Source organism: Bubalus bubalis, chromosome 19 (genome assembly GCF_019923935.1).
Source record: "Bubalus bubalis isolate 160015118507 breed Murrah chromosome 19, NDDB_SH_1, whole genome shotgun sequence".
Taxonomy (NCBI): domain Eukaryota; kingdom Metazoa; phylum Chordata; class Mammalia; order Artiodactyla; family Bovidae; genus Bubalus; species Bubalus bubalis.
Genome location: NC_059175.1, coordinates 32,464,542 through 32,489,423, shown reverse-complemented (window position 1 = coordinate 32,489,423; position 24,882 = coordinate 32,464,542). Strand labels below are relative to the sequence as shown.

The 24,882-nt window shown below is 41.1% G+C and overlaps 1 protein-coding gene across 2 annotated transcripts in view; it reads right to left on the bottom strand.

The window, feature by feature from the left end:
* Positions 1–19,775, bottom strand: part of OXCT1 (3-oxoacid CoA-transferase 1) — a 166,886-nt gene extending 147,111 nt beyond the window's left edge. The window contains exons 1-3 of one of the 2 annotated variants that reach the window (XM_044932617.2): positions 19,546–19,775; positions 7,928–8,036; positions 6,147–6,237 (exon numbers count right to left, since the gene is read on the bottom strand). In XM_044932617.2, the coding sequence (XP_044788552.1) occupies positions 6,147–6,237; positions 7,928–8,036; positions 19,546–19,623 (278 nt within the window). In that variant the 5' untranslated portion in view covers positions 19,624–19,775. The remainder of the gene's footprint in view (positions 1–6,146; positions 6,238–7,927; positions 8,037–19,545) is intronic. The other variant, XM_006076397.4, reaches the window with a different exon arrangement.
* Between the last annotated feature and the right edge of the window lie 5,107 nt (positions 19,776–24,882).

The following is a 24,882-nucleotide window of genomic DNA, read 5'->3' as shown; positions in this document are numbered from 1 at the left end:
CCTAATCTTGGGGAAAATGTTCATGATCAGCCAAGGCAGCCGAGATCTCCCCTTCAAGCCCTTTGGAGCTCTCAGAGCTGTAGCTATCTTGACAAATAAGATGGCACGGCAAAGGAGTCATTTGCCTTTATCTCTGGGTTCAAAACCATTGGTGCAAAACCAGAAATTTTATTCAGAATGAAAAACTGCTCCTGGACCCCCAGAGAATTCCTATATCTGAGCGGTACAGAACTACAGCATACCTCACCAAACCACCACAGAAAAGCAAACACTGCAATAAAGCAAGTCCTGAAAATTTTGTTTTCCAGTGCATATAAATGTTTATACTATACTATAGTCTGTTAAGTGTGCAATAGTATTTATTATGCCTAAAAATAATGTCAATGCCTTAATTTAAAAATACTTTGTAACAACATTGCAAAGTAACTGTACTCCAGTAAAAATTTTAAAAAATGAAAGCCACAGTGATTCAAAAAAAAATGCATTATTAAAACATGCTAACAATCATCTGAACCTACAGGAAGTCATAATTTTTTTTCAATAATAACATCAAAGACCACTGTCATATGTATACCTAGGCTAATTCATGTTGATGTTTGACAGAAAACAACAAAATTCTGTAAAGCAATTATTCTTCAATTAAAAAATAAATTTAAAAAAAAGATCACTGATCACAGATCACCATAACAAATACAATAATAATGAAAAAGTTTGAAATATTGCAAAAATTATCAAAAAGTGACAGAAGCATGAAGTGAGCAAATTCTATTGGAAAAATGGAGCCAATACACTTGTTTAATGCAGGGTGCCCTGAACCTTCAATTTGTAAAAAGTGCAATGTCTGTGAAATGCAATAAAGCAAAATGCAATAAAACAAGACATACACAAGTATATACAAGTAACAGCATTGTAATCTCATGTACAGGTACATACAGGCATCTCCCCTTAACCAAGGATACATGCCAAGACAGTACCAACCCTACAGATGCTATGTACAATCCCCTGGAGAAGAGAATGGCAATCCACTCCAGTGTTCTTACCTAAAAAATCCCACGGTCAGAGAAGCCTGGTGGACTACAGTCCATGGGGTCACAAAAGAGTCAAATACAACTTAGCAACTAAACAACAATACATAGGTATCTTCTTTTCTTATACATGCATATCTATGAGAAAGTTTCATTTATAAATTAGACACAGTAAGATATTAATAATAATAACTAATTATAAAGTAGAACAATTATAACAGCTGCTGCTACAATTTTAACAGCATATTGTAATAAAAGTTTAGTGAATGTGATCTCTCAAAATATGTTATTATACAAATTTAATACCTTTTTCAGCTTAACTGGGCACTCATCATACACTATGGCTGTAACTTGCAATTTGAGATGCAGCAAGGAAACTAGTACAAACTTCTTTTTTCCTTCTTCACAGTTTCAGGCTGAAGACTCATTCTCACCATACATCTTAGCAATCTCAGCATACGATCATTTTCCTTCCTTATTAAATCAAGAATATTCACCTTTTCACTTTAAAGAAGCACTTCATGGCTTCTCCTTGGCATATCTGAATTACCAGCGTCACTACTCTTGCATCTGGGGGCCATTATTAAGTAAAATAAGCGTTCCTTGAACACAGTCACTGTGATCTGGCAACACTGATGACCATGGATCTGATTATGGAGTAACTAAGGGACTAACCAGTGGACACGGTGGACAAAAGGATGATTCTCGTCCAGGGCAGGACAGAGCAGGAAGGCGTGAGATTTCATCATGCTACTCAAAATAGCCTATAATTGAAAACTCATGAATTGTTTATTTCTGGAATTTTCCATTTAATATTTCCAGATCAAGGTTGATGCCACATATCTCAAACCATGTAAAGCAAAACCATGGATAAGGCGGGGACTGTTGTACATATGTACACATGCTGTATATATGTTGTACATATTACCACTATTTATTAGTCTTCTACACGAAGTGGGGCTGCCCTTGGGAGTTGTCTAAATCCCCACCTTCAAGAAACATAATCTAAAACAACCTTGTCCTGAGGAAATGAAAATGACTAACACAGCACACCTATTCTTTCCTTGACTCTGTGATTTAATTACCTGAAATAAAGTTTACTGTGAAACATTTGCCCATCCAGGTTGTAATTCGTATGTTAAAGTCTTCCAAAAATCAGAGGAACATCTGTGATGTTCCCGCTTTTCTATCAACCCATATCAAAGCACTGATTCATTTCAGTGGTCCTAAAGGAGGGTTTATCTCATCAACATTTAATAGTCAATACTCATAGCAAAGTAAGTGGTACCTCAGGCCAACAAGTCTTAGTGGTCATTAAAAGCAAACAAATTAAAAAAAAAAAAAAACCAGACAATTAGAAGTCCTGAGCTTTGGAAGACTTCCAATTCAGGCAGAACTTCTAAAGATGGAGTCTTTTTCTAAAGGAGAAAATAGTCATTACTTCCTTATTTTAAAAAATGAAGTAGAACTGATTTCCAATGTTGTGTTAGTTTCAAAGTGTGGAGCAAAGTGATTTGGTTATATATTCATATACATTCTTTTTCAGTTTCTTTTCCATTACAGGGTGTTTTACAAAATGTTGAATATAGTTCCCTGTGCTATACAGTAGGTCCTTGCTGCTTATCTATTTTATAAATATATACAGTTGTGTGTATATGTTAAACCCAAACTCATAATTTATCCTCCCCATCTCCTTTCCCCTTTGGTAACCAAAAGTTTGTGTTCTATGTCTGTGAGTCTGTTTCTCTTTTGGAAATAAGTTCTTTTTTTTTTTTTAATTTTATTTTTAAACTTTACAAAATTGTATTAGTTTTGCCAAATATCAAAATGAATCCGCCACAGGTATACATGTGTTCCCCATCCTGAACCCTCCTCCCTCCTCCCTCCTCCCTCCTCCCTCCCCATACCATCCCTCTGGGTTGTATCATTTTTTTAGATTGAACATATTGGTGATAACCATTACTTCTAATTCCATGCTCTCTCCCTTTACCCCACAACTCACACATGTTTGGTTCTCAAATAAAGACATACTAAGCTGTCCTCCTCATTTACCTGATTCTAATTATCAAAACAAAGCCCTCATCCCTATAAACTTTAAACACCTCTAATTAAGATAATCAACTGCACAAAAAAAAAGAAAAAAGATAATCAACTGCCAATCAAGGTGTGCCCAGTGCCTTCTTTGACTTCAATGAAGTAGGTTATCAGTACTTACTCTGCATCAAGAATTTACATTAATCTGTACTACTCCCTGTGCTTCTCAGGTGGTGCCAGTGGTAAAGAACCTGCCTGCCAATGAAGGAGATGTAAGAGACATGGGTTCGATCCCTAAGTTGCTAAGATCTCCTAGAGAAGGGAATGGCAACCTACTCCAGTATTCTCACCTGGATAAACTCCAGTATTCTTGCCTGGAGAATCCCATGAACAGAGGAACCTGGTGGGCTACAGTCCATGGGGACACAAAGAGTCAGACATGACTGAAGCATCTTAGCATACATGCATACACTCCTTAGAAGCACTGAGTTATCAGGAAAATTCAACCAAGTATAGATAATCAAAAGTATTTTTAATAAACATTAAGTAAGTTCAAAGGGCACAGGACGTGTTTCAGAAATAACAAGTGACCATGAACAAGTTACTTCCCTATTTATAGAGGGTTTCCCCTGTTAAATGAAGGAACTGGAACATATGGTCTCTATAATCCCATCTAGCTTCAAGTCTCAATGACTCTGAGATTATAGGCTAAGCATAAATAGTAGGAAACAGAAAACTACTCTAGGGATTTCCCTGTGGTCCAGTGGTTAAGACTCCCCACTTCCACTGCAGGGGGCACAGGACTGATCTCTGGTTGGGGAACTAAGATCCTGTATGCTCCATGGTGCAGCTAAAAAATTCAAAAAAAAAAAAGAAAATATAAAACTACTCTAAGTAAAAAGATTGGCCTGTAATCAGAGATAATAAATACATATCAGTACACAAAAACAGGCTAACCATCTCCACAGGAATTCAGAAAGGGACAAAATCAATGAAGGCTAGAGCTGTTTTCTAACTGGATATGGCTTCTTTAAGATGGGAAAAGATGTGGATACCCAGAGAAGTGGACAGGCTTCCAAACAAAAATAACAGCATAAAGTCAGCAAAGAAAAAAATGAGCAAGAAACAACTGATAGAACTGGACATGGAACAATGGACTGGTTCCAAATTGGGAAAGGAATACATCAAGGCTCCATACTATCACCCTACTTATTTGACTTATACGCAGAGTACATCATGCGCCATGCTGGACTGGATGAAGCACAAGCAGGAATCAAGACTGTCGGGAGAAATATCAACAACCTCAGATATGTACATGATACCACGCTAACAGCAGAAATCGAAGAGTATCTAAAGAGCCTCTGATGAAGGTGAAACAGGAGAGTGAAAAAGCAGGCTTAAGACTGAACATTCAAAAAACGAAGATCATGGCATCTGGTCCTATCACTTCATGGCAAAGAGATGAGGAAAAATGCAGTGACAGACTTTATTTTCTTGGGTTCCAAAATCACTGTGGACAGTGACTGCACCCATGAAATTAAAAGATGCTTTCTCCTTGGAAGAAAAGCTATTACAAACCTAGACAGTGTACTAAAATGCAGAGACATTACTTTGCAACAAAGGTCCGTATAGTCAAAGCTATGGTTTTTCCAGTAGTCATGTACAGATGGGAAAGTTGGACCACAAAGAAAGCTGAGCACCAAAGAATTGATGCTTTCAAACTGTGGTGTTGGAGAAGACTCTTGAGAGCTCCTTGGACAGCAAGGAGATGACACCAGTCAATGCTAAAGGAAATCAACCCTGAATATTCATTGGAAGGTCTAATGCTGAAGTTGGAACTCCAATACTTTGGCCACCGGATGTGGCGAGCCAACTCACTGGAAAACACCCTGATGCTAAAAAAGATCGAGGGCAGGAGGAGAAGGAGGCAACAGAAGTTGAGAAGGTTGGATGGCATCACTGACTCAATGGACATGACTTTGAGCAAATTCTGGGAGACAGTGAAGGGAAGCCTGCCTTGCTGCAGTCCATGGAGTTATAAAGAGTCAGACATGGCTGAGTGACTGAACAACAACAACGACGACGTAGATTAGTTTTGTTGCCTAAATAATCTATGCTATTTCTTCTAAATTGAATTTATGATAATACACTAAACTGCCAAATTAATTAATTTCTTTAATTTTTAAGATCTTTGAAGTCTTTAATTGTTAGAAGAGCTGATAATTTACTATTGTGAATTAAAATGTCCTTTCCCTTGATAACTAAATATATCTTAATATGCAGGCCATTAATCATTAAGATTTTATGGGTCATTGCTGACCATTTTGATATGCAAGCCTACTGTCTTAATGCTGGCTGCATACCCTCCTCTTTCTACCAAGACCAGCAACATTTTTAATGACTGATTATATTCTTCATGTATCTTCTATGGTAAGGTCATAACCAAAAAAAAAGAAACAGATTTCAAATCGATGTCCATCTGCCTTTATAAATAAAGATCTACAATAAGGTACAACATACAATCTCTAAGTTTTAAAATGAAAGGGGGCTTTGCTGGTGGATCAGTGGTAAAGAACCTACTTGCCAATGCAGGAGACATGGGTTCAATCCCTGATCCAGGAAGATCCCATACGCCTCGGAGCGACTAAGCCTGTGCTTGTCACCTACTGAGCCTGTGCTCTAGAGTCCAGGAGCCACACTACTAGTAGAAGCCCACATGCCCTAAAGCCCATGCTCCACAACTGGAGAGCAGCCCCACCTTGCAACAACTACAGAAAAGCCCATGCACCAATAAAGACCCAGCACAGCCAAAAACAAAATAAATAACTAAATAAATTTTAAAAGAAGGGCTTGGTTTGAACATTTTTTTCTTGTGGCATCTCGGTTCCCTGACAAGGGAGCAAATCTGTGCCCCCTGCAGTGGCACCATGGAGTCTTAATCATTGGAATGATAAAACTATCTTCTGATCCTTAAGCTCACTGCTCCTGTCAATGAAGAAATATTTCACTTCACTGATAGACTTCATTTCAATATTATGAAGGATTATCATTTCTTTCAAGTCAATTGTTTTAAAAACACACACTTACCCAGCATTGTTGCTGACTGCAGTTAGTCCTTTTACTCCAGTCTTGAGCAAAGCTCCTATAAGATTCTCTGGAATTCCACATAACCCAAAACCTATAATGGGCCAAGAAGATAAATAATTTTATGTAGAGGGTAATTTTCTTCCAAGGAAATGTATCTGTTACTCTTTTAAAAAAAAAAGAAAAATGTACCAGCACATTATTAGACCTACTATGCAAATGCACAGATATATCTCAGCAACTTAAGAAGTGGTCATAGACAGTAAAAAGATCAACAGTTGCCATGAATTTGAGGGGTTGGGGGATATGAATACACAGAGTACAGAAGTTTTCATGAGCAGTGAAATACTTTGTATGACAATATAATGATATGTATATATGTCATTATACTTTGGTCCAAACCCATAGAATGCGCAACATTATTTACTTCATTAAAGTGAACCCTAAGATGAACTGTGGATGTTGGTGATTATGTCAATGCAATTCATTCTTGGTTAAAAAAAAAAAGTACCATTCTGTTGATAATGGCTATGCATGTTTGGGGAAGGAGTATATGGGGAATTTCTGTACCTTCCTGTCAATTTTATTATAAACCTAAAACTGCTTTGAGAAAAAGTTTCCAAAAAGAAAAAAATTAACACTCAGGATAGACATTTTTGGAAAAACTTGTGTTTCACTTATATATGTATACATATTACATACATGTATGTTTGTTGGATTGTGATGTAAAATGTGTTTTTAGATCAAAAAAGTTTGCAAGTCACTTTATTAAAGTTCTACTGGCAAAACAAAGCGCAAATAAACCTCAAAAAAAATGAAATAAAATAAATGGCCATATAGCTATCTCCAAATGTTTTACATCATTATATAGCATCAGACATCACTGCCAAGTCCTTGATTCATAAGTATAAAGCCAAGTGCAATGTATTAATACAGCCAGCTACACATTGTTCTTCTTGCACTTAACTACATATTTGTTATTTTCCCACTTTAAAATTGAACCTTTACACAGTTACTTTTTCAATCATGTTTGTTTTACATTCCTGGGTAGATTCTGCAGATCTAGAAGCCTAAGCCAATGACTTTCATTTCTTTTACACAATTCCTCAAACGGTATTAGGTCTAAAATTCAATGACTGCTGAGTTGAATGAATGAATGAAGAGCAGCCCTAAAAATAATCTTTGATTTTTATGACCAAGGCCTAGAAATCCAAAGAAACGTATAAGAATCAGGCAACAAGTTTAATGAGTGTGAGAGAGGGGTGCTAAAAGACATTCTAAACAAAAAGAAGCAATAGAACTTGAGAGGCTCACTAACAGATAGATGTGGATGTGCTCTCTAGGTTCCAAAATGAGAAGGAACAAAAGGAATGGCCAGTGTGGGCTGCTGAGATACATGCAAACTTTTTTTTTATGCAAACGTTTTAAGGTAAGCAGAATTCCCAAGTATCTAGGGATTTTTCAAAGCCACTAATTAAGATATCCCCATTTAAGGTGTCAGCTTTTCAAATAATAGGAAAAGAAATAGAAAAGGAAAGAAAAGGTCAGATATAAAGTGCTAAACCTTGCTAAACTTTCAGAAAGGGGACACTATAATAAAAAATAGATAATATGTAATAAATAAAATACGATAAAGAATCGACAACTAAACAATAAAATAACTGGCATTTCTAATAACTGGCATTTATTAACAAAGTAATAAAATAATTAGCCTTTCTAATCACCTCACCATTGTGATTTCCCTGCTTTGCGAAAATCAAAAGGAAAACAATACTATTACTCACCACCAACCAGTATTGTTGCACCATCAGGAATGTCTTTTACCGCTTCCACTGGGTCTGCATAAAATTTGGTATGGTGACGTGTGCTAGTTGAAAAGTAGCAAATACATCCCTAAAACATTAAAAAACATTTTTAAGTGAACAAGAATTTGGAAATTTATGTTTATTTTGCATGTATATGAATATATTCAATTATTATATATACAAGGATAATTTCACTAGCTTGTCTTTGAAAGAGTGGGGTTGTAAGTAGTTCATCTTAAGAGTAGGATGGACAGAGACTTCCCTGATGGTCCGGCAGTTAAGACTCCAGCCAGGCTCCCAATGCAGAGGACTCAGGTGAAATCCCTGGTTAGGGAACTATATCCACATGCTGAAAGTAGAGTTCACGTGCCACAACTAAAGATCCTGCATGCCACTATTTACAATAGGCAGAACATGTTAGCAACCTAGATGCCCATCGACAGGTCAATAGATAAAGAAGTTGTGGTACATATACAGAATGGAATATTACTCAACCATAAAAGGAACAAAATGAGGTCATTTGTAGTGATGTGGATGAACCTCGAGTCTGTCATACACAATGAAAGAAGTCAGAAGGAGAAAAACAAATATTAGCATATAGATATGGAATCTAGAAAAATGAACCTAGCTGCAAGGTAGGAATAGAGACACAGATACAGAGAACAGACTTGTGCACACAGAAGGGAAAAACAAAGGCAGGACAAACAGAGAGTAGCACCGACATATATATGCTACCATGTGTAAAACACAGCTAGTGGGAAGCTGCTGTAAAACACAGAGAGCTCAGCATGGTGCTCTGTGATGACCTGGAGGGGTGGGGTGGGGGCGGGGAGGGAAGCTCAAGAAGGAGGGGATATATGTTATGTATACTTATAGCTGATTCACTTCGCTGTACAGCAGAATCTAACACGATATTGTAAAGTAATAATCCTCCAATTTTAAAAAATCCTATGGTAAACCATAATGGAAAAGAATATTTAAAAAAATAATGTGTGTGCATATATATGTGTGTGTGTGTGTGTAACTGAATTACTTTACTGTATGACAGGAATTAACACACGGCAAATCAAACATACTTCAATAAAAATAAATAAGGAAAAAGAAAAGATATTGTGTGTGGCAACTAAGACCCAGAGTAGCCAAATCAATAAATAAATATTTAACAACAACCAAAAAAAAAGAGTAGGGTGGACATACTCTATTCACAAATTACCACCAGAATCCCCTTATGATCCATATCTTCTATTACATAAGGAAAACTTTGTGTCATTTGGGGCCCCTACAAAGAGTAAAAGAAAGTAGATACTGTGTATGATGGGACTCAAATTCACAGTATCAGGGTCAATATCGATTTTTGATAGCAATACAACCAACAAATATTTCCTGAGAACCCATATGTGCCAAATACTCAGCTATTTATTCCAACCTAGTAAGTATTAAGATACAACTGCTGCTCTCAATATTATAAATACTACAGATTTGGCCTTGATCCAATCTTGGGTATCAAAGAATACCTCTGGAAGAGACAAGAACAGCACACAAAAAACTCATTCCCTTCTGGAGCCTAGAGTTTATGGATGCCAGAGAAAAACAGCAAACTGTTAACTCCAAGAGGGGCACGGCCAGCCTCATCACTGTGTACTACCTGGTGCAAGCCAAGCTATCTGGCGCGCATTCACCATCAGCTTCAAACTGTTTCCCTCTTTACACTTCACTCACAGTATGAACAGGAAAAATGCACAGTCGATTGAGTTGCAATCAATCACTCATACTTAACATCATCTCTCCTTTATTCTCATTATATAGTCAACCTAAAAATAGAGGGATTTCTCAGTGGCTGAGGGGTAAAGAATTTGCCTGCCAAGCAGGAAACAGAGAAAATGTGGGTTCGATCCCCGGGTTGGGAAGAACCCCCTGGAGGAGGAAATGGCAACCCACTCCAGTAGTCTTGCCTGAAAAATCCCATAGACAGAGGAGCCTGGTGGGCTACAGTCCATGGAATCGCAAAGAGTGAGACACAACTGAGCACGCATACATAAAAAGAGAGGGGGTAGACAGAATGACTGGAGAAGGCAATGGCACCCCACTCCAGTACTCTTGCCTGGAAAATCCCATGGATGGAGGAGCCTGGTAGGCTGCAGTCCATGGGGTCGCTAAGAGTCAGACATGACTGAGCGACTTCACTTTCACTTTTCACTTTCATACATTGGAGAAGGAAATGGCAACCCACTCCAGTGTTCTTGCCTGGATAATCCCAGGGACGGGGGAGCCTGATGGGCTACCATCTATGGGGTCGCACAGAGTCGGACACGACTGAAGCGACTTAGCAGCAGCAGCAGCAGAGAGAATGACACCTGACTCCTGAGACACTGCCCCTTAACTAGCCCATCGATGTTGTAAGCTCATATCCATACCTATCAGAGCCTCCTAGACAGAGAACCCCAGGGGATCAAAGTAAAAGCATAAATGGGTGCTCTCATCTTTTTCTCCCTCCAAAATCTCCTTTCATTAAAAGTATCAGTTCAGTAAAGTTCAGTTCAGCCACTCAGTTGTGTCTGACTCTGCGACCCCATGGACTGCAGCATGCCAGGCCTCCCTGTCCATCACCAACTCCCAGAGTTTACTCAAACTCATGTCCACTAAGTCAATGATGCCATCTAACCATCTCATCCTCTGTCATCCCCTTCTCCAGCATCAGGGTCTTTTCAAATGAGTCAGTTCTTTGAATCAGGTGGCCAAAGTATTAGAGTTTCGGCATCATCATCAGTCCTTCCAATGAATATTCAGGACTGATCTCCTTTAGGATGGACTGGTTGGATCTCCTTGCAGTCCAAGGGATTCTCAAGAGTCTTCTCCAACACCACAGTTCAAAAGCATCAATTCTTCGGCGCTCAGCTTTCTTTATAGTTCAACTCTCACATCCATACATGACTACTGGAAAAACCATAGCTTTCACTGCTGCTGCTGCTGCTAAGTCGCTTCAGTCGTGTCTGACTCTGTGCAACCCCAGAGACGGCAGCCCACCAGGCTCCGCCGTCCCTGGGATTCTCCAGGCAAGAACACTGGAGTGGGTTGCCATATTCTTCTCCAATGCATGAAAGTGAAAAGTGAAAGTGAAGTCACTCAGTAAGTGTCCGACTCTTTGTGACCCCATGGACCGCCCCCTACTAGGCTCCTCCATCCATGGGATTTTCCAGGCAAGAGCACTGGAGTGGGTTGCTATTGCCTTCGGACCTTTGTTGGCAAAGTAATGTCTCTGCTTTTTAATATTCTGTCTGCTGCTGCTACTGCTGCTGCTAAGTCGCTTCAGTCGTGTCCAACTCTGTGCGACCCCATGGACTGCAGCCTACCAGGATTCTCTGTCCATGGGATTCTCCAGGCAAGAACACTGGAGTGGGTTGCCATTCTGTCTAGGTTGGTCATAAAAAGTGTCAATTAATACAAAAGGTAGAAAAGGAAATGGCAACCCACTCCAGTGTTCTTGCATAGAGAATTCCATGGACAGAGGAGTCTGGTGGGCAAGACCCCCTGGGGTTGCAAAGAGTAGGACACAACTGAACAACTAACACACAACACAAAAGGAGATTAAGAAACTATACTGAAAGTCCAATGAGATCTGCAAAGGTATAGGTGCTAAATGACCTTTGTTCTTTTAAATTGCAACCTTGGTCAAGGTCAGATGAGGAAGAGTGGTTTACTGTGGCACATTGCCCACACAAAGGGAAATAGGCAGAGGTGGGGATAGGAAGGAAAGAGCGTGAACCACCAACAGCGGTCTCCTCTGTCCTATACTCAAGTAACAGGGATTTACTTGATTCTGTTTTAACACACACATATATATGAAAATATGTTTTTAATCTTAGAACTTAAAACTTTGATAGCCTAATGAGGCCAACATATATATCATAAAATGAAACTGAGGATATCTCCTAGAAAATAGGGGCTTCCCAGGTGGTACAGTGGAGACACAAGAGATGGGGATTCGATCCCTGGGTTGGGAAGATGCCCCTGAGAAGGAAATGACAACCCATTCCAGTATTCTTGCCTGGGACATCTTAAGGACAGTCTGGCAGGCTACAGTCCATAGGGTGGCAAACAGTCAGACACAACTGAGCACACATGCATGCCTAAAAAACAGAGAAGAGAAAAACACACACGTATCTAATCCAACCAACTCATTTTACAAGTGAAGTTTCTGAAGATATAAGGATTTTGTAATTTACCTTGCACTGTTAAAGCAAGACCAGTTCCCAGGTTTAGCCTTCTATCACTGGGGCCCTCTACCACAATATGCTCCTCTCTGTCCTTTTCAAAAATCCTCAGTCTTATACTACTTCCATTTTATTACTTATGTACAACAAACCTTTATGAGTGTCTTATTTTTTCATGAAGAACTCTTGTTTTCCTTATTTTCAGTGAAAGGTAAAGAGGGCCTTAGTAGGAAGAGGAAGAAAGTTAAAAATTTTGGGGGGTAAAACTGCTGAAGACTGAAAATTCTCTCAATATGACCGTACACTCTAGTAATCTAACACAATTATCTATTAATGTTTCCAAACTTATAGCTCCTCTGACATTTTTTACTGTAGTTAAAATTGGTTGTTGTTGTTCAGTAGTGTCCAGCTCTTTGCGATCTCATGGACTACAGCATGCCAGACTCCCTGTCCTTCAATATCTCCCGGAGTTTGCTCAAACTCATGTCCAGTCCATTGAGTCGATGATACGATCCAAACATCTCATCCTCTGTTGCCCTGTTCTCCTCCTGCCCTCAATCTTTTCCAGCATCAGGGTCTTTTACAACGAGTTGGTTTTTTGCATCAGATGGCCAAAGTACTGGAGCTTCAGTTTCAGTATCAGTCCTTCCAATGAGTATTCAGGATTGACTTCCCTTAGGATTGACTTGGTTTGATCACCCTGCTGTCCAAGGGACTCTCGAGAGTCTTCTCAATCACCACAATTCAAATGGCAAGCCATTCCAGTATTCTTGCTGGAAGAACCCCATGAACAGTATGATTCATTACAAACAGTCATAAATTACTGAGAAGCGGACTTACCTGGTGGTCCAGGGGTTAAGACTGAGCTCCCAGTGCAGGGGGCCCAAGTTTGAACCCTGGTCAGGCAACTAGATCCAACCTGCCACAACTAAAAGTTCGCATGCTGTGATGAAGATCAAAGGTCCCAAGTGCCACAACTCAGACCCACAGCAACCAAATACATATGTAAATCATTTTTTTTTAATTACTGAGACTCTTGTGCCACATCTCTCCCCAAAACAACCTCAGAAGTATTTTAGAAAAAACCCAAGTGTTTCACATTTACCCAGACAATCAAAAGCTTAAAAGCAATAAACTAATTCGTATTTTCAGAGAATGTGAGAAGGACTCAAGATAATAAAGAATTTACAGGTACTCAGCATTGGTCTGTTCATTTTGCATATGTTCAGTTAACAGTATTTGTTGATATGTATTATCTATTTATTATAACAACATTTGATATCTATTGACTGAGAAAGAGTGGCATAATGGGCCACACTCTATTAATCTCAGTCTAAAATATCCTTGTTTCAAATGCCAGTAGAAGTATTAACTGGAGAAAATTACTTAACTTCTGAGCCTCTTTTTTTGGCGGGTGGAGGGGGGGTGGCAGTGACATTAAGTTTACAAAAGTGAAAGTTGCTCAGTCATGTCCAACTCTTTGTGACCCCATGGACTATACAATCCATGGAATTCTCCAGGCCAAAATACTGGAAAGGGTAGCCTTTCCCTTCTCCAAGAGATCTTCCCAACCCATGGATCAAACCCAGGTCTCCGGCATTGCAGGTGGATTCTTTACCAGTTGAGCCACAAGGGAAGCCCAAGAATATTGGAGTGGGTAGCCTATCCCTTCTCCACCGGATCTTCCTGACCCAGGAATCAAACCAGGGTCTCCTGCATTGCAGGTGGATTCTTTACCAACCGAGCTTTCAGGGTTTACAAAAAGATGATCATTTTTTTTTAATTCCTGTCAATGATTTCCATATAATTAGACATGTAATTGTATCACATAAGACACTCTTCTTAATATTTTTTTTAAAAAAAGCATGATACAAATGATGATAACTGTTTCCCAGGGATATAGTACAGATCAAACAATTATGTATTATTATTATTAAGCTAAGAAGCACTTAGCCCTGAGCCTGGATTGTAATCTTCTGTAGAAGATACCCAGGGGATATGATCTTCGCTTAGGAAATGCAACCTTTTCTCCATTCCCCACCAGGGCAGTAAGATTAACCTGACATTGATTGGGAATTTAATTTTCATTTTTAACCTCCCCACTCTACCCTCCACGCATGCAAAAACAGACACATTACTGCTTTTACAAAGAATTTAACATGATCCATACTATAGCCAATTAATCCAAGCAATCTTTGTTGGGGGTTTTGAAAAAAAAAAATGAGCGCCAGCTTTAAGATTACTTTAATGTAATTATTTTATTTGCAATCAAGCTGCCAGTGTAAGTATCCAAAGATTACTGGGCAAACAGCAATATGAACTGCAGGCAGTGGGACAAAGAGGAAGCACGATGCCTGAGGCCAGTTACCACAGAAAGTTTGCTGTGGATCTTCAAGGCCATAAATCCAGCGAACTGCCCACAATCTGGGAGGCAGCACCCCTGAGAAAGCCTTGGAATCTGTTCTCTGACACACATACTCCTTGCCCACTATCCCTTCCCACATTCCCTGCTTCTGGTGGTCAAGAAACAGACACCCAACACCTTCCAAGAATTGGCAGGGAGGTGGGGAGAAATATGTTTCTAATCACCTACCTTAATTCCTATGATAACTGAATTCAAGTAGAGCTCTAAACTGCTCTACCTTCTACTATATTTTAAATATTAAAATAATGATGTGAAAAAACCCAAGCATCATCTGCTACAAAAATAAGGAAATAAATAAAATAACCTTCAACTTTGCAGAAGTTACCTAAAAGAACGAAGAGTAATGAACACTGTACAGCTTTGACAGCTACTGATTCTAGAAGTAATTTTGTTTTTCCACTGAGATCTTCCTTTACACTAACATAATATATTTTGTTTTGTTTTTCCACCCTCCTACCTTCTGCAAAATTCCATCTCATTGTTGCCACTAGTTTCTGCCAGCACTATTGAGGGAAAGAAATAATAATGATTCAGTACATAATGAAGCTAAGAAATAAAATTCTTACAGTGCAAAATTGTTTTCTATTAAATCTAGTTCTTTCAAAATCTTCTCCCTCTTCCCACTTTGTTCTCATCTTCAAATTCTTACTGAATCTTTGAGATCAGATTCTACTGTGGAGCCTAAGTTTTATCTCATGACTTCCCAATCCAGAACTCCTTCCTTTCTAACCACTTCTACCACTAATTCTTTCCCCTAAATTTCTCTTTTTTCTGTCATTCAACACTCCAGAACTTAGTGAAATGAAAATGTACTTCACTTTGAAGATGTCTGAGGGAAAATTCACAAACCACACTGTGTTTTTTTAAACAAATTTTATCTTAATGATAGGAACTATACACCTACATGCTCTCTCCCTTGTCACCCTATAGTTAAATATATCAGGACACAGAAAGATTGACATTGCCCAGGTCAGTCTCAAAATTGGATATATAGATATAGAAGTGGGGAGGATAGGCCATCTGGAGAGAGGTTCAGAGAACACCATTAGAAGGAAAGGGCATTAACATGTAAGTGGATATACACAGTTTTACAAGGAGAGCATGGCATTACTGCCAAAAGGAAGTAGTGACATGTGCTAAAATGCTTTAGGTATCCAGCACCGGACCAGTGTTGACCAAAGATGGACACTGTCATGAATAATTAATCACTCACTTATGACACAAATGAATCACAAGGAGCTCACAGGAGTTGCTGACATGGGGCAGTGCTCTGCAGCAATAGCATACTTATTCCAATTTGGAAGGCTGCCCTGAAGCACTCTGAAGGATCATAGATGAATAAGCAACGCATTCTGCTTGGCAGATCAGAAAGTGTAAAAGTGTGCCGAGACTTAAAAAAAAATAATAAGGGTTGGGATTCCAGAAAGGGGGAGCTGCCTGAGCAAAGGTACCAAGATGTAGCTGCTGCTGCTAAGTCACTTCAATCGTGTCCGACTCTGTGTGACCCCATAGATGGCAGCCCACCAGGCTCCCCTGTCCCTGGGATTCTCCAGGCAAGAAAACGGGAGTGGGTTGCCATTTCCTTCTCCAATGGATGAAAGTGGAAAGTGAAAGGTAAGTCGCTCAGTCGTGTCCGACTCTCAGCGACCCCATGGACTGCAGCCTACCAGGCTCCTCAGTCCACGGGATTTTCCAGGCAAGAGTACTGGAGTGGGGTGCCATCCCTTCTCCGACCAAGATGTGGAAAGACTGTGTTTTCAAGGGCATGTAGGATCACACTGTGGAGAGAAGCTCATGAAGATCAGGCTGGTAAGGGAGTCAGGGCAAGTTGCAAAGGCCTTAAAGACAACACTAGAGAGCTTCAACTTCATCCTTCAATGAGGAAAGGACAGCAAAGTGTTTTGTTCTGTTTTGTTTGAAACAGAGATGTCACAACTCTCATACAAAAACCTGAATCAGGAAAGTGGCAGGGGAACTCATTCTTTCATTCACTCCTCTATTTGTTCTAAAATACCCATTCTGGTGCCTCAGCTGGAAAAGAATCCACCTGCAGTGTGGGAGACCTGGTTTCGATCCCTGGGTTGGGAAGATCCCCTGGAGAAGAGAAAGGCTACCCACTCCAGTATTCTGACCTGGAGAATTCCAAGGACTGTATAGTCCATGGGGTCACAAAGAGTCAGAGACACTGAGCAACTTTCCCTTTCATACTTAATACTGAGACTAGAGAGTTAACAAACAAATAAACTCACAAGCATAGTCTCTGCTCTAATGAAACTTACAAGGATAACAGCCACTAAATAACTACAAAATTATTACACATGACACTGGTAATCAACTGCAAGTTAAAGAAAGGAGCAGAGGAGAGAATGGTTCTAAATTTCTAGCTTACATTCTGGATGGATACCGGTGCTGTTACCCATAATAAAAACAAACAAGGAAGGAAAATGCCACGTTACAGCTGGTTCATTTTTGATCAGAAAGACCTGAGAAGTACTGAGTGACATGAACCAGTAAGTTGTACTGGAAGGAAGGCAGTTCAGGAGAGTCTGGGGTTGGAGATAAATCTGGAAAAGATGGTTTTCAAAGAAGAGAAATAGCTAAAGTGTTAATGGTAGTTTTAAGATTTTTATTTTCAGTAATAATTTTCTATAGTGAATGGAAAATAGTATTAAACATACCCTCCAAAACAATCATGGACTAAGGAAGATGGAAGATACCTTTGGGTAGTCTGTTTAGGTCAAAGCCAATGCCACTGGCTCTGCAAATGCAGTCCTCAGACCAGCAGATTTACTATCTGGGAACTAATTAACACAAAGTACTGAGCTCCTACCAGGACCTACTAAATGGGAAACTCGGGATGAACACAGCCATCTATTTGATAAAGCCTCCAGGTAATTCTGATGCACACTCAAGTCTGGAAGACATGTTAATCACAAACAAACAAGAAAAAAAAAAAAAACTACCTCATTTTACCTGTTGGTTATATTTAGTAAAAAAATCTATGTCCTCAAGGTTACTCCATAAGTTTGCCCACAGTGTTTTCTCACCCACATAGGAAATGTGTTGAGTGTCTATTCTATGCATGGCAGTGCGTAATGCTCAGAGAGATGGAGAAAAAGGCATACAATATGGTCTGCAAATTTCATCTGGTTATGAAGATGATGTCTACACGTTCAAAAAGTTAAACAAGTATGCAAGTGTTACAGTTAACGCAAGTAGGAGGTGAAGATTTAAGGGGTAAACACTAAGGGATTTAAGTGCCAAGTGCTGGAGGAACACGGAGAAAGGGGAGCTGGACCTACAATCAACAAATCCTGAAGGAGAGATGAGATACAGGAAAACCCATAATTTGTAACTCGGCCATCTAAGAAGACGTTTGCTGGGCTTTGGGAATAGTTTAATAATACAATAAGAAAATAAGTAAATTACACTTAGGCAAATAAGTAACTAGCAGGGCTTCCCAGGTGGCCCAGAGGTAAAGAATCTGCCTGCCAATGCAGGAGACACAAGAGACGTGGGTTCGATCCCTGGGTCGGGAAGATCCCCTGGCATAGTAAATAGCAACCCACGCCAGTATTCTTGCCAGGAAAATTCCATGAACAGAGGAGCCTGGCGGGCTACAGTCCATGGGGTCGCAAAGAGTTGGACACGACTGAGCATGCACACACAACTAAGTGCCAAAACAAGGAATGTCATTAACCTTGGCCCAAGGAGGTCGCTGTGTCCCGATTTGCACTCGTTTCAGCGCCCACAGCAATGACAGAAGGTCGAGCTCCCTTCTAACAATGCTTTACAAATCCAAAGCTATCTGCAATTATCAAAATGCCTCCTAACAGGCATTTATGTGTATATCTTTCCAGTTCTTAATCACCATCTAGCACTCACCTACCGGGCTTTGTCACAGCCCCTCTCCGTTCACCACTCTCAGAGTGGATGCCAGTAAGATGCCCCAACAATGGGGAAGAAGAGGAGTTCCTTGTGAGGAGGTAAGTGTTCAAGGCACACTTTTAAGCTCAGAACTATTATTCAAAAACATCATTTTTCTTTGTCTCTTCCAAGGAAAAGGCTCCCGTGGTGACGGGAGTAGCGGAGGTAAGCTAGTCTCCTATACCCGTCACTCTGGTCCTGTCCGAGGACTCCGGATAAGAACCGCACCGGGGCGAGGGCTTACAGGCGGGGACAGGACACGCGGGAAAAAAAGACGACACAGCCCACAATCGCAGCGCGAGGGCCTCGAGATACTACCGTTCGTGAAGAGTTTGCAGTGAGAGTGGACAACGTTTGCAAAGAACTTTGAAAACGGAAATCCCAAGGAGCCTCAGAAGAAAGGGATGCCCGCGCTCGAAGCCCGCGTCCTGGCACCGCCAGACCTCCACAGGCTACTCGGCGTGGCGAGGTAAACGCGCCGGCAAGCGCTCCAGTCCCGGTTCCGCTTCCCCCCGCCAAGGTGCAGCGCAGCCCCGTGAGGAGAAGAAGGGGCGCAGCGTTCCACCCCCTTGGCGGCAAACGCGAGCCGACCCCTGGCTTGCCCAGCCCTCAGTTCCGGGCCTGTAGAGGGGCCTCCGCCCCGAGATCCCCAATTCGGAGCGCAAACCTACCCCTTGCAGCCGTCGCCCTTTGCCCTCCTTAAGCCGGCGAACCCTCCCGGTCCCGTTCCTGCCGCCAAAGCCCCTTCCCAAGAAACTGCCCACGAAACGGAGACGCGGGCCAGGGCCTCTCCGCGAACTTCTGTGCCTCGTCTCGCCTCACTGGGGAAGCAGGTGCAGAACCAAGTCAAGGAGGCCAGGCGGAGAAGCAGCGAGGCAAGGAGGCGTCAGCGCGCCTCGGGGCCCTGGGTACTGCGCCCAGATGCCGGCTCCCGGGCTGGAGAGGTTGGGTGTGGGCAGACAAAAAAAAAAAAAACGCTCAGGCTTTCGTCCGCGTTCTTCCGGGCGCGGCCTTGCTCTTCACCTGCACTTTACCTTGGACCAGACGCCCGCTGAGGGGAGGGCGGAGGCGCAGAACCGCAGGCGCGAGGAGAGGCGTGCGAGAGTTGCCATGCTGGGGTGGGCGCAGGCCGGGCCGCAGCGCGCGTGTGAGTGTGTCCACTGACGCCGCCGGGCCGCCGCGTCACGGGACAGGAGGAAAAGGAAGGCGCACGGGGGGCGGGCTGGAGGCTCGATAGCGCTGCGGTGACGTCGTGGGTCCTCTGGCGCCGGGGCTTGGCAGACGGAGCAGCGAGGATGGGAGGGGCTCGCGGGCGGGGCGGGTCGCGGGGGAAGGTCCCGGCCTGGCGGCGGTCGGATACATCACGCGGTTGGGCGTGCCTTGATCTGCCCCGGTGCGCTCATTTACCGCAGCAGCCGGTAGGGTGCGAGCGGTCATGGGTAACTGTCTTTGCCAAGGTCGGGGATAGGTCTTGGCCTAGTGTTCGGGCGGTGGAGCCTGTTGCTCTTTCTTATCAGTGTCTGGAACCTGTGGAGGCTGCAAAGGTGGACCCGCCTTGAGGCCCTTCCCCATCTGTGCACAACGTTCCCACGTCTAACGTTTCTCAGTCTTTTCTCCCCACACCCGTCCTCGCTTGTGTAAGAGTAAGTTTGCTCTGAGAATCAGCCGGGAGCCGTCTGCCCTGAGATATGATCAGACAGGCCGCATCAAGATGGTCCCTGGTAAAGAAGGCTAGACAAGGACTGGCCCTCCAGGACCGGATGTAAGCCCAACTTTTCCCCGCTCGGCATCATCCAAGTCTACCTTGTTCAGGATCTTCGGACACTGGACTCCTGGAAAACCCTGAGATTACTCACCAGATGCAAACATGCAGCTGGTAATCCCTTTGACAGATCTGAGACAAATTTCCTAACTTTACTAAGCCTGCAAATTAAAACTGTTAATACTACTCAGAACTGTTGTAAAGATTACATGAGGTAATTCATGCAAGGCTTCTGGCTCCATTATAAACACCCAATAAATCTTAGGCGTTATTCTAAGTTTATTCAAGTTGCAATGGTGCGTTGATACGGCACATATATTCAATCCAAGCCGTATCTTTTAGCCAGCTAGCTCCTTGAAGACCTGAGCCAAGTCAGGTTTCTTCAAAACCATCTATGCTCTTAGTAGCTGGAGGGAAGGACCAAGTGAAAAGTCCATAATCATTTTATTTGATTAAGGGCTGACCAAAGGAACTTGGTTGTTAGTTTTAAACCAAAGCAAAGCAAACACAAAAATTAAATGAGCCCATAGCTTCCTTAGCAAGTACACTGAGATTCAAATGGACAGTTGGTCCAGTTTAAAGTCTGTCCATCAAAGTGCTTGCCCCTTCATGCTATTCTTTCAACTCCGAAGTTTTTCATTTTTCCTATAAATACTATAATTTTAATTAAAGTCATTGAGGGAACAAAATACCAAGTTAAATTGTCCAACTACATGAGGAGAAATTAACTTTGCATTGCCCAATATTTTCAGCACATAAGAAATCGGATGGAGGGGAAATCCAAGTATTAGAACTAAAGTTCCATTGCTAGTCGTAATACAGTATATAACATTTATTGTGCTGTAGCTGATAGAATGTGAAAAATCTATCCTCACAGCTGGGTCTGCTTTTCCATTTTTGCCCTTCCACAGGGCACATGAAATGGAAAATAGCATTAGTAACTTTGTCAAACTGTGGTCATATGACACACTCTTCTTGGCTGGTCTCAGTCTGTTGCTCCTGGCTGAGGAAAAGATGCATATTTTTAGTATTACTCTGTGTGACTCTAAATCTTGTGAAGAAAATCAGCCTCGTTACTTTGTGGTCAAAACACATTATTATTTTTTGGTGACTCTATGGTTCTGTTTTGTACTTTATAAATAAAACATGAGTATCTTCAACTGGAACAAATTATTGAAAAGTTGTTCTGTACAGATTTTCCTTCTGGTTCCACAAAACCATTTTAAATTTAATCAGTTTGAAATCAACTTTTTAAAAATATCTTAATTTTTCTGAACTAATAAGAATAGCTCCCTTTTGTTTAAGGAGCAGTTTGTGACAAATATATATCATATTCTGGAAACTTTCCTTCAGGTAATCTTGTAGTGCTTAACTTCCACAGTCTTAAAATGGGGGAATTGAATTGAATTCAAAGCTTTTAAACAAATGATCTGATTTTAGACACACAATAGGAAAGTTTATTTTGTATTATGTTATATATAAAAATACATATATTTTATACATATATTGCATTTATTAGTATTTTTACATTTTTTAATTTCAAAATTGATTTTATTGAAATCAAAACAGTGTCATTAACTGTACATAATAAATGGCTCAGTCAGTAAAGAGTCTGCCTGAAGTGCAGGAGACCTGGGTTCAATCCCTGGGTAGGGAAAAATCCCCTGGAGGAGGAATTGGCAACCCATTCCCAGTATTCTTGCCTGAAAAATCCCGTAGGTGGAGGAACCTGGTGAGCTTCAGTCCATGGGGTCACAAAGAGTCAGACACGACCGAGTGATTAACACTTTCACTTTTCAATAAACTATTATATATGTGTGTGTGTGTGTGTGTTAGCAACTAAGCACATACATCTATGTATACTTATACAAAAACATTCCCCTCCCTTTATGGCTCACACACTGAAGAATCTGCCCGCAGTGCAGGAGACCCGAGTTCAGTCCCTGGGTTGGGAAGGTCCCCTGGAGTAGGAATTGTCAACCCATTCCAGTATTCTTGCCTGAAAAATCCCATAGACAGAGGAGTCTGGTAGGCTACAATCCATAGGCTCCCAAAGAGTCAGACACGACTGAGGGACTAACAAACCCTTTCTATCAAATGATTGCCATCAGTGTGTCAGAGTTGGTTAGACAGTAAGTTGTCATTCTCTGTTTAAGAGAGTTTTATTTAAATTCTGCTAAAATACGGTAGTTATCATCTCTCATTACTGAAAGATAGGACATTTTGCCATCACAGTTGGAGTATTTCTCCAAATTGATAATCAGGGTATTTGAAGACTTGTTTTCCAATGTTGTTTGACTGGTTTAACTAGTAATAGGAGTTTTTAACCAGGTCATTTGAGGATTAAAAAAAAAAAAATCTATGTATGCTTCATTTAATACAATGATTCTTAAACATATGGAAAACAAATCTCTTCAGACAGATAATTTTCCTCTAATACGTATGAAAGACATAAAAAAACTTTTTACTTTGCTGCTGCTGCTGCTGCTGCTAAGTCGCTTCAGCCGTGTCTGACTACGTGCAACCCTGTAGACGGCAGCCCACCAGGCTCCCCCCATCCCTGGGATTCTCAAGGCAAGAACACTGGAGTGGGTTAATTTGTACTAATATTTATTCACTACATTAAAAAATTAGTTTAATTTTACTTACAGTATAGTTTTTTTCCTCAGGAAAAAATACTAAAATAAACACATAAAATGTTTGGAGGCTCAAGTCCTGGAATGAATTTGAAAATTTTGTTAAAGTGCTAAAGAAACTCAAAGAAGCAAAACATACCAGCATTATCTCTCATGCACTCAAGTCTGATCATGTTCACTTCAGTTCAGTTCAGTTGCTCAGTCATGTCTAACTCTTTGTGACCCCATGGACCACAGCACACTAGGCCTCCCTGTCCATCACCAACTCCCCCGAGTTTACCCAAACTCATGTCCATAGAGTCAGTGATGCCATCCAACCATCTCATCCTCTGAGGTCCCGTTCTCCTGCCTTCAATCTTTCCCAGCATCAGGGTCTTTTCAAATGAGTCAGCACTTCACATCAGGTGGCCAAAGTATTGGAGTTTCAGCTTTAACATCAGTCCTTCCAATGGACACTCAGGACTGATCTCCTTTAGGATGGACTGGTTGGATTTCCTTATAGTCCTAGGGCCTCTCAAGAGTCTTCTCCAACACCACAGTTCAAAAGCATCAATTCTTTGGTGCACAGAGTCGGACACGACTGAAGTGACTTAGCAGCAGCAGCAGCTGCTTTCTTTATAGTCCAACTCTCATATCCATACATGACTACTGGAAAAACCATAGCCTTAACTAGACGGACCTTTGTTGGCAAAGTATTGTCTCTGCTTTTTAATATGCTGTCTAGGTTTGTCATAGCTTTTCTTCCAAGGAGTAAGCATCCTTTAATTTCCTGCCTGCAGTCACCATCTGCAGTGATTTTGGAGCCCCCCAAAATAAAGTCAGCCTCTGTTTCCACTGTTTGCCATGAAGTGATGGGACCGGATGCCATGCTTGTATTTTTCTGAATGTTGAGATTTAAGCCAATGTTTTCACTCTCCTCTTTCACTTTCATCAAGAAGCTCTTTAGTTTTTCTTCACTTTCTGCCATATGGGTGGTATCATCTGCATGTCTGAGGTTATTGATATTTCTCCTGGAAATCTTGATTCCAGCTTGTGCTTCATCCAGCCCACCATTTCTTATGATGTACTCTGCATATAAGTTAAATAAGCAGGGTGACAATATACAGCCTTGATGTACTCTTTTTCCTATTTGGAACCATTTGTTGTTTCATGTCCAGTTCTAACTGTTGCTTCTTGACCTGCATACAGATTTCTCAAGAGGCAGGTCAGGTGGTCTGGTATTCCCATCTCTTTCAGAATTTTCCACAGTTTGTTGTGATCCACGAAGTCAAATCCTTTGGCATAGTCAATGAAGCAGAAATAGATATTTTTCTGGACTCTTTTGCTTTTTCAATGATCCAATGGATGTTCGCAATTTGATCTCTGTTTCCTCTGCCTTTTCTAAAACCAGCTTGAACATCTGGAAGTTCATGGTTCATATACTGTTGAAGCCTGGCTTGGAGAATTTTGAGCATTACTTTACTAGTGTGCGAGATGAGTGCAATTGTGCAGTAGTTTGAGCATTCTTTGGCATTGCCTTTCTTTGGGATTGAAATGAAAACTGACCTTTTCCAGTCCTGTGGCCACTGCTGAGTTTTCCAAATTTGCTGTCATTTTGAGTGCAGCACTTTCACAGCATCATCTTTTAGGACTTAAAATAACTCAACTGCAATTCCAACACCTCCACTGATCATGTTACTTCTGCTTAAAACCCATCAGTGGTTTTACTCATTGTCTTTAGGATCCAAAACTCCCACTAACTTGGCATAGAAGGAGATCATCTCTTTTGGTTTTTCTCATCACCTTTAAATTCCAAAGTCTAGTTGCCTCTTGATTTTCACAGGATGAATCTGCACAATTCAGAATCAAATCCCGATATCAAAATAATAAACAGCATGGACTCTGTAGTAGCAAGACTGTCTGGATTAAAAATCTCAGCTCTGCTGTTGCCTAGCTACATGGCCTCCTGTGGTGCAATAGTTAAGGAGAGCTGC